Raw genomic sequence first — 15395 nt, forward strand, 5'->3', positions numbered from 1 at the left:
AAATCTGTTCTCTGGGGTGTCAGAGAAAACTATTTGCTGGTGTGTCTCACCAGAGACACTGTGCCATAAAACTGCTATTTCTCAGGGAAGCTGTTGGTTGCTGACCTCTTTGTGCTGCAGGAAACAGGTGCTGAAGATGCTGAGACGTGGCAGGATCCTTGTGCTGGGGAGAGCCATACACACTGGAGAGACTTGCCAAGCTGCACACTGGAGCTCTGACAGAACACTTTCCTCTTGCAGTGTCTCTCCAGTGCCCTCTGACACAAGCCCCAGTGCCAGCTGGCAAAGGAAAATATTTCAAGGGCTCAGATCCACTTTCACAGAACAGGCAAAAGGGATGAATTTCAAGCTGAAGGCGGTACATCAATAATTGCAGAAGGGCAAAAGGGGAAATAAAGTTTACCTACAAAAAGGAGAACTATAAAATCAGGATACTGTATCTCTCTGACCATAAAAACAAGTAACAATCCACTAATGTGTTTGGACTTTGTTATATTGACAGAAGAGGGCACCAAATAAACTACAAATCTCATGAACTACTTCACTACCGCAAAAATGAACAAGAAAAAGATTTCCAAGGTCCATTACGTCTTACTGAAAAAAAAAATCAGAAGAGAAAATCTACTTCATACTAAGGAAATTTCCTTTCAGAGAATCAACCACGAAGAAGAAAACTCTAAGATAAAACCCCAAATGGAAGTAAATATACTTGTGCATTTGAAGATAGGGATAATCACCTTGAATCAGAAATTTAAAAACTAAGAACAGAAATAGACCACAAAGTAGAGGAAGATGGGAAAAAAAGGAAAAGGAGAAGAGAGAGAAAGGAAGACATGAGAGTTGACTGAACTGAATGGAAGAAAAAAAGATGTCTTAGAAGTGAAAAAATTAGGGGTGCCTGGGTGGCTCAGTCGATTAAGCATCTGACACTTGGTCTCAGCTCAGGTCATGATAACATGTTTTGTGAATTCGAGCCCTGCATTGGGCTCAAGCTGGCAGTGCAGAGCCTGCTTGGGATTCTCTTTCTCTCCCTCTCTCTCTGCCCCTCCCATGTCTGTGCTGGCTCTCTCTCTCTCTCTCTCAAAATAAATAAAATAAACTTAAAAAATGAAAAAGTGAAAAAAATTATAAAGAGCATAAAGGAGAGTAGATTCAAATGAAAATTTAATAAGGGCATTGATATAAAGTCGGGGGTAGGGGAGGGAAGCCCTAAAGGAATGAAAATAAGATAATCATTTAAAATGGCTAGAGAGAGAGTAGTGAAAATGGAATGCTGACAGAGGAGGAATAGCATTTATTATCGATTAAGTTAGAGTCCCTAATGGAAGAAAACAAAACAATACCGGTTAAAACCAAGAAACTCTATAGCAAGAAAAAATGAGAAAACAGGGGACTAAGAGCATTTAAAAAGGTATATGTCCAGAGTACACCATTAGAACAAAAAGGCAAGGGGTGCCTGAGTGGCTCAGTCGTTCAAGAGTCTAACTCTTGATTTCGGCTCAGGTCATGATATCACAGTTCATGAGATCAAGCCCCTCAATGGGCTGTGCACTGACCATGTGGGACATGCTTGGGATTCTCTCTCTCCCTCTCCCTTGTCCCTCCCCTGCTTGTACATGCATTCTCTCTCTCTCTCTCTCTCTCTCTCTCTCTCTCTCTCTCTCTCTCAAAATAAATAAACTTCTTTATAGGCAAACCTAAAATACCCCCAAAAACAGAAAGAAAGAAAGAAAGAAAGAAAGAAAGAAAGAAAGAAAGAAAGAAAGAAAGAAAGAAAGAAGGAAAGAAAGAAAGAAGGAAAGAAAGAGAAAGAGGCTAAATGAGAGTACAAAGAAGATTCATCTTGTAGAGAAAGAAATATAACAAAATACATATAATTATAAAATACTGTGACAGAGTTGAGGCCAAACATATCAATCATAGCAATAAATATGCATGGGCTTAACTCCTCTATGAAAAGATTTTCAGTTTGGTTTACATAGCTAAATACATATGCTATGTACAAGAGACCTAAAAAATATTTCAGAAAGGATGAACAAAGAAAAACCCAAAAAATGGGAGCCCTAAGAAGAGAATAATGATCCTGATATCAGAGAGTCTAAAATTCAAGCAAAAAAAGCAAAAAAAAAAAAAAAAAAAGTTATGAAGATGGAATGCTTTTATTAATGCTTAATGCTGCAATTCACAAATGGGACATAATAAATACATAATATTTAGGCTCCAGAATCCCAGCAGTCACCTTTAGGAAGCAACAACTAGAAGAGATTCAGGGAGGCATAGCTAGAAACACATGAGTAATTGGAGATCTTCTTGCATATTTTTTTAGCTCTACATCCTGAAGATAGAGATCGTGCCTTCTGCTCAAATGCCCCTGGAACATTAATAAAAATTGATCAGTTATTAGGTCATCAAGAAACTTTAATGCTTTATAGTTCCATAAAGCAGAAATATTATACTGCCTGATCACACTGCATTAGAACTAGAAATTTCCAACAAAAACCAAAAATGTCAAAGGCCCTTCCTCCTGGAAACTTAGAACCCTATCAGACTACTCATTTTTTACATTTAAAGCTAAGATCAGAGGGAAATTATGGGTATTAAGTAAGGAGGTACATGATGTCAGTATGTCTTATTACTGGTGGTATTAATGTTGTTAATCTGGTTAGGGTGATGTTAGATTTTTCCACTGTGAAGTTACTATTTTTCCCTTTGTAAGTAATTATTTTATGGGAAGATGTTTTGAGACCATTCAAATAAACTTTTTTTTAAATTTATTTTTAAAAAAAATTTTTTTTAAGAGAGAGAATGCAGGCAGGGAAAGGGCAGAGAGGGAGGAGTACAGAGGGTCTGAAGTGGGCTCCGTACTGACAGCAGCGAACCTGATGTAGGGCTCAAACTCATGAACTGTGAGATCATGACCTGAGCTGAAGTTGAACGCTCAATCAACTCAGTCATCCAGGCACCCCAAAACTTGTTTTTCATTGTACTTTCTCCCACAAGTTTTAGCATCCATCAGTGAATCTTGCCTGAAAAGTATTGTGCCTACAAGCCTACCATTTATCTGGCCCGTTAAGAAGTGACTGAATTTGCTGACCTCTGAATTAAAATACTGATTTTTCAGCAAACCTTATCTATTAAGGCCAGATAAATATCTGTGAGCTGTGCTGTCTCTGTCGCCACTACCACTTCCATTATAGTGCTAAAGTAGCCACAGACAATATGTAAATGAATGAGCATGACCCATGCCATACACTTGACTTACAAAAATAGGTGAGCTGGCCAGATTTGGCCCACAGCCCTAGTTGGCTAATGCCTGCCTTAGATTATGGGGAAGGAAGTGTGAAAAGGATGTCTCTTCTTAGTACTTTTCTTGACATCTGTCCAATTCTTCCATACATGTCCTTACTTTTTTTCCCTTAATGTTTCTATAATTTATACCTTGTCCACAAACACACACAATGTGCTAATGTGCTAATAATACTCTTACATATACTTTTGCATTCATTCAACTCCTGAATGAAATATGATTTTTCTGGGAAGGAATTTCTTTCCATATTGCAAACTCCAGATTTGGATCAGAGCTATAGGAGAATGAAGAAAATAGAATTATGTAAGGGTTAAAAATGGGGAATAAATGCAGAGAGGAACCTAAGTCATGTGCAGGAGAGCCCGTGTGGGGAAGATGTGAGAGCCCCTTGAAGTGTGTGGAATTAGACCGCAGCATATGAGAGAAGAGGGAAACTGGGATAGAATAAAATTAGAAGCAGTTTGTAGGTGGAGATGTACTTTGTTTCCTCAGGAGTGGAGAAGGAAATGCCAAGGAGTTGGGGGGTTGGAAAGAAACTGTGGAATAGTAGCTAGGCATAGGGAAGAAAGGATTGGAAGAAAACTGAGAGATTTAAAATGGGAAAAAATTGTAGGGCTAGTAGACCGACCTTCCTGAATTCAAATATTGATTCTTTTGCCATTCTCTGTCCTCGAGAATACAGGGAATTCTTTTAATAAACATTTGGATTGCCATGTAGCACATATATGTTAGTGTCTGTTGTAATGTCTAGCATCAATCTGTATACTGAACTTATATCTGAAAAATGTTTTAGTAGCCAGTTTATGACCTTTATGAACTTTATTTACTTTTGAACTTTCTTTTTATCATAAATCCCTTTATATGAACTATTTTAGGCCACACTACCTTTTTCAATGTGTTCCCAATGTCAGAACTATAAGAACCACTTTACAGGCCTGAGAGCTATTTTTTTCCTGAGAGCTATTATCAGTGCTTTTCTAATTACATACGTATAACATATTGATAAAGAGATTCATCTTCTCCTGTTGGCCCTAGTAGGGAGAGGTGGTAGCGAAGGTCAACTTAGGTAGAACAAGTCCCTGAAAAATGACTGATCTTTGTTCTCACAGCATTTCATATTGACAATACCTGGGCCAGAGCGTTGTCACCCTTGGAGTGGTTCACTAAGAAGATGCCTATTTTACCACTCATATTGATTGTATGTGTCAGTATAGTTAGTCTAGTGAAGACTGTTTTTTCTATTTTTAGACATTCCAGATCACTTCTAAGAAAAGGTTTCACTGTGTGGTAAATATTGTGTTCAGTCGGCAATATTTAAAAACAAAACAAACTGGGCACCTGGGTGGCACAGTTGGTTAAGCATCTGACTCTTGATCTCAGCTCAGGTCTTGAACTTAGGGTCATGAGTTCAAGACCCACATTGGGTTCTGTGCTAGGTGTGAAGCCTACTAAAAAAAAAAACCAAACAAATAAAAATAAAATACAAACTAGTATACAGAGCATAGTTCTAGAACATAAGAGCATACAAGGATCTGAACACTTAATGAGTGATAACTAAGAACTAGAAAAGCCCCCTCATGGGCCAGCGGTCTAAGGGAGAGATGACCAGCCATATAAATGGGACATGAAATTACTTAGAAAGAAATATATTGACAGGTGTCAATATTTTTTAAATTTTGTTCATGGTCAGTTCATGCAGAACTGTATAATTATAGAATTTCTAGTTTCACCCAGAGGGCAAGAATTTCCTTTCTCATTTCCCTAGAGCCTTCCATATAGTAGATACTTAGTAAAAAGTCTGTAAATGCAGAACGCTAGATACATTTTACACTACTTAAAAAATACAAGTGATCACATACCTGCTTATATCGTTATGACACTTAATATTTTTTTGCTTATAGTTTTTGTTATTCCCTAAATGAAAAAAAAATGGGTAAAGAATAGAAAATACTACAACTGACAGGGACTTATTAGAAAATAGAGCAATAATTGTTGAATCAGTGAGTTATTGTTAACATTTCTTTTTTTAGATCAGCCTGAAAATTCTACTGATCAGAAACAGTTTTATTTTGTACAATTGGCATGACCTAAGTTTCTGAGGTTTTTGGTTTTGTTTTGTATTACTCTTTTACTCATGTATAGACTTCATGATTTAAGTCCAGAAACAAAATGTAGGATAATCTTAGAGTAACTTTTGATTCTGGTGTTTTTAAGTTCTACCTTTTTTTCACTCCACATTTTTAGAATTGCCAATGCCACTCCCATCCCAGGAGACTTGCTTCGAGAAAATACAGATGAGGTGTTTCCAGATGAACAGCTTAGTGATGGGGAGAATGGCATCCCTGTTGGTGTGTCACCAGATAAATTGCCTGGATCTTTGGGGCACCCACGTCCCCAGGAGAAGGATGTCTGGGAAGAGATGGATGCCAACAGGAACAAGATAAAGCTTGGGATTTGTAAGGTTAGTATTTCTTGTATAGGAAGAATATCTTTCTATGTGCTTAATGTTTTTCTTCTGTTAATGTAGCTAAGTATCATGATTCTTAACTTTGAGAAGTAGAACATTTATTGCTAGTGATTTATATATTTGTAATTGCAACATCTTGGCTAATTTTGCCCGTAGCACTCAGGTATAGATGCTAAACATTAATCTTCGTCTTGTATTTTGTGAAAAAGATGAAGGGATTTTTAAAAAATAACCAGACACAGAGACTAAAAGAAGAGACATCTATAGAAAAGAAGTAATAGTCTTTCTAAATAATATGACAAAACTCTGGGCCCCTTCTTTAGTGTGGACCTAGGGAACTAGGAGTACCCATTCTGAAAATTGCCTCAAGTGGAGGTGGGGAAATGAGGGTTGGGAATGGAAAACATTGAACTGATCATGAGGTGACATAGTGGATGTTGAATAATTGACATGATTTTTTCTTCCTTAGGATTGTAAGCAGGACTACTTGTAAGTATGGGGAGAGATACAGATTTCTGAATTAAATGGTTAATTTTTAATAATCTTGGGGCATATTATCCCCAAATTTCTTTTTGCCTTTACTGTTCCTTGTCCTTTCCAGTTCATAGAAGATAAAATGAAGATTAATGGGAATGGAGAGGCAGTGAATTATGAACCAGTTAGTTTCTGGTGCTTCTTATGTTTTTATAAAGGTTTATTTGGAATAGAAGTTAAATGTATAGGTGTGAAATGAGACTTTGGGCTCATACCTATTGACATAACTGATAGAAAATTGGCTAGTCATGCTTTATGAAGTATATCTTGAAAAGAATTTTCCATGATCAGTTGTGAGGAGCTTGGCCTGTCTGTGGGACAAGAGACATCTGGGGGACATCCCCCATCTATCTCTCTCTCTCTCTCAAAAAATAAAGAAATGGTAAAAAAATAATAAAATAAAAATCTCTAGTGACATTCTTAGTTGCCAGCCCACAGGGGTATCTGTGTATATGAGAGTATGAAATGGCATTTGACATAGAACATACTTTGGGGCGCCTGGGTGGCGCAGTCGGTTAAGCGTCCGACTTCAGCCAGGTCACGATCTCGCGGTCCGTGAGTTCGAGCCCCGCGTCAGGCTCTGGGCTGATGGCTCGGAGCCTGGAGCCTGTTTCCGATTCTGTGTCTCCCTCTCTCTGCCCCTCCCCCGTTCATGCTCTGTCTCTCTCTGTCCCAAAAATAAAAAATAAAAAAAAAAAATGTTGAAAGAATTGTTCCAATTTAAAAAAAAAAAAAAAGAACATACTTACTGTAATTTCTTTCACCCATTGTCACTATTTAATCTGTATTTAGTTCTCTTCTATTTTTTAATTATTTCCTTTTCAAAAACATTACTCAAATTAGATTATTAGTGTTACTGTTCTTTTATAGCAGTAGTGTTTATGTGGATTTTTCAAAGATATTTACCATTTCCTTACATTTTTGGAAGTCCTGGACTCACCTTCTTTCTTTCTGAAGTATTTCCATTAGAAGTTCCTTTAGTTCAGATCTTTTGGAAAGACTTTCAATTTTTACTTAGTTGTTAATGTATTTATTTTAGCCTCAATTTTTTTTTAACGTTTTATTTATTTTTGAGACAGAGAGAGACAGAGCATGAACAGGGGAGGGTCAGAGAGAGAGGGAGACACAGAATCAGAAATAGGCTCCAGGCTCTGAGCTGTCAGCACAGAGCCTGACACAGGGCTCGAACTCACGGACCGTGAGATCATGACCTGAGCCAAAGTCGGACGCTTAACCGACTGAGCCACCCAGGCGCCCCTAGCCTCAATTTTTAAAGAGAGTTTATGCTAGCTTCAAAGTTTTTGATTGACAGTTATTTTTCCTCTGGCTTCTGTATTGAATTTCAAACGTCTGTTATTCTGGATTTTTTTTTTTTTTTCTTTGTTACATGATCCATTCCCTCTCCCCCGTCTTTTCTCCCTGGCGACTTTTTAGCTTTTCTCTTTGTCTTTGGTGTTGTACATTTTAACTACAGTGTGGCTTATATTTCTTTTTATTTATCCTGGTTGGGATATCTTGTTTCCTGAGTCTTTGATTCATAATTTTGTATCATTTCTAAGAGATGTACAGCCATTCCCTAGCAAAATATTGCCACTAATTCATTCTCTCTGTTCTCTCATTCTGGGACTCCAATTAAACATATATTATGCCTTTTTATTCTGTTACATAATCTTGTGCTTCGTTCATAATCTCTTAACATCTTTTTTCATATTTTCCTTCTCCTTATCTTGTTGTGCTTCATTCTAGGTAATTTCTTTTGCTATGTCTTCTAGTTCACTGATTAAAAACTTTGGCTTTTCCTGGTTAATTTGATGTTTAACTTGTTGATTGAATATTTAATATTAAATTCATCAGCTAATTCCAAATAATCCCTTGTTGATATTTGTGATAATGACCTTTATTTTTTTAAACATTTTAGGTATAACTGTTATATATCCTGTTTCTTTTTTAAAAATTAATTTATTTAAATTCAAGTTAATTAACATACACTGTGCTATTGGTTTCAGGAATAGAACCCCGTGATTCATCACTTTCATATGACAACCAGTTTTCATTCAGACAAGTGCCCTCTTTTATGCCCATCACCCATTTAGCCCATCCACCTACCCACCTCCCCTCCAGCAACCCTCAGTTCTCTGTATTTAAGAGTCTCTTATGGTTTGCCTCCCTCTCTGTTTTTATCTCATTTTTTCTTCCCATCCCCTATGTTCATCTGTTAAGTTTCTCAAATTACACATATGAGTGAAATCATTTCTCTAATTTATTTTGCTTAGCATAATGTACTCTAGTTTCATCCATGTTCTTGAAAATGGCAAGATTTCATTCTTTTTGAGCACCAAATAGTATTTCATTGTATATATACACCACATCTTCTGTATCCATTCATCACTCAGTGGACATTTGGGTTCTTTCCAACTTCTTATCCATTCATCAGTCAGTGGACGTTTGTACTCTTTCCATAATTTGGCTATTGTTGATAGTGCTGCTGTAAACACTGGGGTGCATGTGCCCCTTCAAATCAGCATTTTTGTATCCTTTGGATAAATACCTACTAGTGCAATTTCTGGGTCATAGGGTAGTTCTATTTGTAATTTTTTGAGGAACCCCTCCATACTGTTTTCCAGAGTGGCTGCACCAGTTTGCATTCCCACCAACAGTGCAAGAGGGTTCCTCTTTCTCTGCATCCTTGTCAGCATCTGTTGTTGCCTGAGTTGTTAATTTTAGCCATTCTGACAGGTGTGAGGGGTGGTATCTCCTTGTGGTTTTGATTTGTATTTCCCTGATGATGAGTGATTTTGAGCATCTTTTCATGTGTCTGTTGGCCACCTGGATGTCTTCTTTGGAAATGTGTCTATTCATGTCTTCTGCCCATTTCTTTACTGGGTTATTTTTTTTTTTGAGTGTTGAGTTTGGTAAGTTCTTCATAGATTTTGGATACTAACCTTTTATCCAATATATCATTTGCAAACATCTCCTCCCATCCCATTGGTTGCCTTTTAGTTTTATTGATTGTTTCCTTCATTATACACAAGGTTTTTATCTTGATGAGGTGCCAGTAGTTCATTTTTGCTTTTATTTCCCTCACCCCTGGAGACATGTCAAGAAGTTGCTGTAGCCTAGGTCAAAGAGGTTGCTTCCTGTTTTCTCCTGTAGGATTTTGATGGTTTCATCGCTTCTCGGCCTTTTGGCTAAGATCAAGTGTAGGATTTTGATGGTTTCCTGTCTCACAGTTAGGTCTTTCATTCATGTTGAATTTACTTTTCTGTATGGTATAAGAAAGTGGTCCAGTTTCATTCTTCTGCATATCGCTGTCCAGTTTTCCCAGCACCATGTGCTGAAGAGACTGTCTTTTTTCCATTGGATACTCTTTCCTCCTTTGTTCAAGATAGGTTGGCCTTACATTTGTGGGTCCATTTCTGGGTTCTGTATTCTGTTGCATTGATCTATGTGTCTGTTTTTGTGCCAGTACCATACTGTCTAGATTACCGCTTTGTAATACATCTTGAAGTCTGCAATTGTGATGCCTCTAGCTTTGGTTTTCTTTTTCAGGATTGCTCTGGCTATTTGGGGTTTTCTCTGGTTCCAGACAAATTTTGGGATTGTTTGTTCTAGCTCTGTGAAGAATGCTGGTGTTATTTTGATAGGAATTACATTGAGTGTTAGATTGCTTTGGGTCGTATAGACATTTTAACAATATTTGTTCTTTCAATCCATGAACATGGAATCTTTTTTCCTTTCTTTGTGTCTTCAATTTCTTTCATAAGCTTTGTGTAGTTTTCGGTGTACAGATCTTTTACCTCTTTGGTTAGGCTTATTCCTAGGTACTTTATGGCTTTTGGTGCAATTGTAAATGGGATCAATTCCTTGATTTCTCTTTCTGTTGCTTCATTATTGGTGTATAGAAATGCAACCAATTTCTCTGCATTGATTTTATATCCTGTGACTTTGCTGAATTCATGCATCAGTTCTAGCAATTTTTTGGTGGAGTCTTTGGCATTTTCCATGTAGAGTATCATGTTATCTGCGAAGAGTGAAAGTTTTGACTTCTTCTTTGCCAGTTTGGATGCTGTTTATTTCTTTTTGTTGTCTGATTGCTGAGGCTAGGACTTCTAGTACTATGTTGAACAACAGTGGTGAGAGTGTACATCTCTGTCGTGTTTCTGACTTTAGGAGTAAAGCTCTCAGGTTTTCCCCATTAAAGGATGATATTAGCTTCATATATGGCTTTTATGATGTTGAGGTATGTTCCTTCTACCTCTGCTTTCTTGATGGTCTTTATCAAGAAAGGATGCTGGATTTTGCCAAATGCTTTTTCTGCACCTATAAAGGATCATATGGTTCTTATCCTTTGTTTTGTAAATGTGGCATAGCATATTGAACCAGCCTTGCAGCCCAGGAATAAGTCCCAATTAATCATGGTTAATAATTCTTCTAATGTACTGTTGAATTTGATTTGCTAGTACATTTATCTTATTGAGAATTTTTGCATCTAGGTTCATTAGGGATATTGGCCTGTAATTCTCCTTTTTAGTGGGTCTTTGTCTGGTTTTGGAATCAAGGTAATGCTGGCTTCATAGAATGAGTTTGGAAGCTTTCTTTCCATTTCTGTATTTAGGATTAGTTTAGAAGAATAGGTACTAACTCTTCTTTTTTTTTTTTAATTTTTTTTTTTTTAACGTTTATTTATTTTTGAGACAGAGAGAGACAAAGCATGAACGGGTGAGAGTCAGAGAGAGGGAGACAGAGAATCTGAAACAGGCTCCAGGCTCTGAGCTGTCAGCACAGAACCCGATGCGGGGCTCGAACTCACGGACCGCGAGACATGACCTGAGCCGAAGTCGGCCGCTTAACCAACTGAGCCACCCTGGTGCCCCGTTATTAACTCTTCTTTAAATGTCTGGTAGAATTTCCCTGGGAAGCCATCTGGCCCAGGACTTTGTTCGGAGATTTTTGATAACTGATTCAATTTCTTTGCTTATGGGCCTCTTCAAATTTTCTATTTTTTCCTGTTTGAGCTTTGGTAGTGTGTGAGTGTCTAGGAATTTGTACATTTCTTCCAGATTGTCCAGTTTGTTGGCATATAATTTTTCATAGTATTCTCTTATAATTGTTTATATTTCTGTGGTGTTGGTTGTGATCTCTTTCTTTCTTTTTTTTAAATGTTTAGTTTTTGTGAGAGAGAGTGCACACATGCACAAGCCAGGGAGGGGCAGAATGGAAGGAGGACAGAGGATCCAAAGCGGGCTCCGTGCTGACAGCAGAGACACCAGTATGGGGCTCAGAATTGCGAACCATGAGATCATGACCTCAGCTGAAGTTGGATGCTTATCCAATTGAGCCACCCAGGTGTCCCATGATCTCTCCTCTTTCCTTCATGATTTTATCTATTTGGATCCTCTCTCTCTCTCTCTCTCTCTCTCTTTTTTATAAGTCTAGCTAGGGGTTTATCAATTTTTATTCTTGCAAAAAACCAGCTCTTAGATTCATTGATGTGTTCTGTTTTTCTGAAAACAGCTAGGGACAAATGGACCTTAACCTGCAGGGGTAGACACTGTTCTACTGGGGTTTTTGTTTGTTTGTTTCTATATCGTTTATTTCTGCTCTAATCTTTATTATTTCCCTTCTTCTGCTGGCTTTGGGCTTTATTTGCTGCTCATTTTCTAGCTCCTTTAGGTGTAAGTTTAGATTGTGTATTTGGGACTGTTCTTACTTCTTGAGATAGGCCTAAATTGCAATGTATTTTCCTCTTAGGACTGCCTTTGCTGCATCTGAAAGGGTTTGGACTATTGTGTTTTCATTTGCTTTCATGTATTTTTTAATTTCTTCTTTAATTTCCTGGTTAACCCATTCTTTCTTCAGTAGGATGTTCTTTAACCTCCATGTATTTGAGGGCTTTCCAAATTTTTTCTTGTGGTTCATTTCAAGTTTCATAGTGTTGTGATCTGAAAATTTGCATGGTATGATATGGACCTTTTTGTACCTCTTGAGGGCTGATTTGTGACCCAGCATGTGATCAATTCTGGAAAATGTTCCATGTACACTTGAGAAGAATGTGTATTCTGCTACTTTAGGATGAAATGTTCTGAATATATCTATTAAGCCCATCTGGTCCAGTATGTCATGCAAAGCCATTGTTTCCTTGTTGATTTTCTGCTTAGATGATCTATCTGTTGCAAGTGGGGTATTAAAGTCTCCTAGTATTATGGTATTATTATTAAGGAGTTTTTTTTACGTTTGTGATTAATCAACTTATGTATGTGGGTGCTCTTCAGTTAGGGGCATTAAATATTTACATTTGTTGGATCTTCATGATGTATAGACCCTTAATTATGACATAATGCTCTTCTTCATCTCTTGTTACAGTCCTTGGTTTAAAATCTAGTTTGTCTGATACATGGCTACTCCAGGTTCCTTTTGACCTCCATTAGCATGATAGATGTTCTCCATCCCCTCACTTTCAGTCTGTGGGTGTCCTGTGGTCTAAAATGAGTCTATTGTAGGCAGAATATAGATGGATCTTGTTTTTTAATCCATTCTGATACCCTGTGTCTTTTGATTGGAGCATTTCATTTATATTCAGAATGATTATTGAAAGATATGAATTTAGTGCCATTGTGATATCTGTCAATTTGGTGTTTCTGATGATATTCTCTGGTCCTTTGTAGTCTTAGCTGCTTTGGTCCTTTTTTTTCCCCTCAGAGAGTCCCCTTAAAATTTCTTGCCGAAATGGTTTAGTGGTCACACATTCCTTTAGTTTTTTTGTTTGTCTGGGAAAGTCTTTTTCTCTCCTTTTATTCTGAATGACAGCCTTGCTGGATAAAGGATTCTTGACTGCATATTTTTCCTGTTCAGCACATTGAATATGTCCTGCCACTCCCTTCTGGCCTGCCAAGTTTCAGTGGACAGGTCTGCTGCTAACCTTATGTATCTACCCTTGTAGGCTAGGACCTTTTGTCCATAGCTACTTTCGGAATTTTCTCTTTATCCTTGTATTTTGCAAATTTCACTATGATACATTGTGATGTTGACCTGTTTTTGTTGACTTTGAAGTGAGTTCTCTGTGCCTCTTGGACTTGGATGCCTGTTTCCTTCCCCAGATTAGGGAAGTTCTCTGCTATAATTTGTTCAAATAAACCTCCCCTTTTCCTCGCTTTTCTTTTTCTGGGACTCCTTTGATATGAATATTGTTTCGTTTCTTGTAATCAGTTAGTTTTCTAAGCCTCCCCTTGTCATCTAGTAATTTTCTTTCCTTCTTTTTGTCAGTTTCATGATTTTCCATAATTTTTTCTTCTGTTTCACCTATTCTCTGCTTCTTTAATTCTTGCTGTCCCTGTATCTAGTTTATTTTGCAGTTCAGTTATAGCATTTTTTAATTCATCCTGACTAGTACTTAGGTCTTTGATCTCTGCAGCAAGGGTTTCTCTGGTGTCTTCTGTGCCTTTTTTAAGCCCAGATAGTAGTTATGACTGTTGTTCTAAATTCTTGTTCAGATATATTGCTTATATCTGTTTTGAGCCGGTCCCTGGCTGTGATATCTTCTTGACCTTTCTTTTGGGGAGAATTCCTTCATCTTGTCATTTTGGCTAAGTTTCTGTCCTTTGCATGTTTTAAAAGCTTGTTATGTTTCCTACACCTGAGAATACTACTGTATTAAAAAGGGGTCATACCCTGTCCGGGGCCTGTCACTCCAGGAAGTGTTTCTGGTGTATGCTGTGTGCCCTCTGCTGTTGCATTTTGGCTGCTCTTTCCCACTGGTCAGTCCTTTACAAAGCTCCTCCTTGCTTGTAGTGGTGGAGTGTATGGAACTTCAACCAGGTGTGCTTTGATTTTTTTGTTGAAGTAACCCTAGGAAAAAAGGAAAAGGCTGGGGGGGGGGGGTGCCGGGGACGGCGAAGGCTGATCCCATAAAAAGAGAAAAAGAGAGGGAACAAAAAACTATAAAGCTGATTGCACAGAAAAAGAAAGGGGGGGGGGAAAGCAGAAGAAAAAAGAAAAGAAGGAAAAAGAAAATTAAAAAGCCTGATTCAAAAAAAAAAAAGATAAAAGGAAATGACAAAAAGTAAACCAGAAACTATGAGCCTGATTCCAAAAGAAAAAAGAGAAAAGGAGAAAAAAACTAAAAATGAGTTGTCTTTGGTGCTTGAGGGGTGCTTGACTGTGCTGGTCTGGAGGAAAGGCTGGCTGCATTAGCTCAGATTCCATCTTGCTTCCAGTAGATAAGCCGTTGCCAGGCATGGAGGGGCAGAGTATGGTGTAAGCAGGTCCCAACTCCACTGGGGGCCGCTGTGCTCCTCTCTGAAGTCCCACTGTGTTGTGTTGGGGGAAAAAATGGCATCACCCCAGGCTTTGATCCCCAGACTGGGGATCCCAACCACCACTGTTGAGTAGCCCTTACAGAATAGTGAGGGCAGTCACCTTGCCCTCAGCCACAAGTATCCTGCACCTTCTCCTTGGTGCACAGTTGGGATTCAAAACCCCAAATCTTAAAGGACCTGGCATAGTGCAGATCTACTCCCCTCCTCCAGAGTAGAGCCTTTCCACCCTGCTGATGAAAGGGTTTGGCCGTCACCTGCATGGTCTTTTGTCCTTGGTGAGGCAATAAACCCTCTTCCAGAAGTACTCCAGGAAGGGGACTGTTCTCTTCCAGTGTACCCTGGAGATGTCTACACTACAGTATGCACTCCAGGGCCAGCTCCCTTCTCCCCAGGAGTGCGTCCACAGCTCCGCTCAGGAGAAAGACACATACTTCCAAAACCTTGGAGTGAGAGCTCCAAAAGCTATTTGCAAAACAAAACTGGGATGCTCAGTATTTCTCGCTCCCCAGTTCATGGTCCAAAGAGGTTTTCCTCTTGTGCTAACTTGATGTTGCACTTTCTTAACCCTTCTCTCTTTCCCTCCCTTTTGTCTCTGCACAGAAATGGTTCCCTCTTGTCTGTGGCTCCACTGTTTTTCTCTTCCCCAGTTCACATCCATGCACCTCACATCTACCAAGCTGTTTCCCTCCAACTGTGGAGATCCTTCTGTTGCTCTGCAGATCTATTTCCTGGGTGTTCCAAAAAATCTGACCTCAATACAGCTGTGTTTAGG

The 15395-nt window shown here is 38.4% G+C and overlaps 1 protein-coding gene and 1 non-coding gene across 8 annotated transcripts in view; both read left to right on the forward strand.

The window, feature by feature from the left end:
• TTBK2 (tau tubulin kinase 2) overlaps positions 1–15395 on the forward strand; it is a 166688-nt gene that overhangs the window by 123951 nt on the left and 27342 nt on the right. For all 7 annotated transcript variants that reach the window (XM_042942273.1, XM_042942272.1, XM_042942271.1 and 4 more), the window contains one exon: positions 5552–5768. In XM_042942273.1, the coding sequence (XP_042798207.1) occupies positions 5552–5768 (217 nt within the window). The remainder of the gene's footprint in view (positions 1–5551; positions 5769–15395) is intronic.
• Positions 9477–9660, forward strand: LOC122223498. Its single transcript, XR_006204355.1, has one exon. It is a non-coding gene; the product is annotated as a U2 spliceosomal RNA (small nuclear RNA).

Source organism: Panthera leo, chromosome B3, assembly GCF_018350215.1.
Source record: "Panthera leo isolate Ple1 chromosome B3, P.leo_Ple1_pat1.1, whole genome shotgun sequence".
Taxonomy (NCBI): domain Eukaryota; kingdom Metazoa; phylum Chordata; class Mammalia; order Carnivora; family Felidae; genus Panthera; species Panthera leo.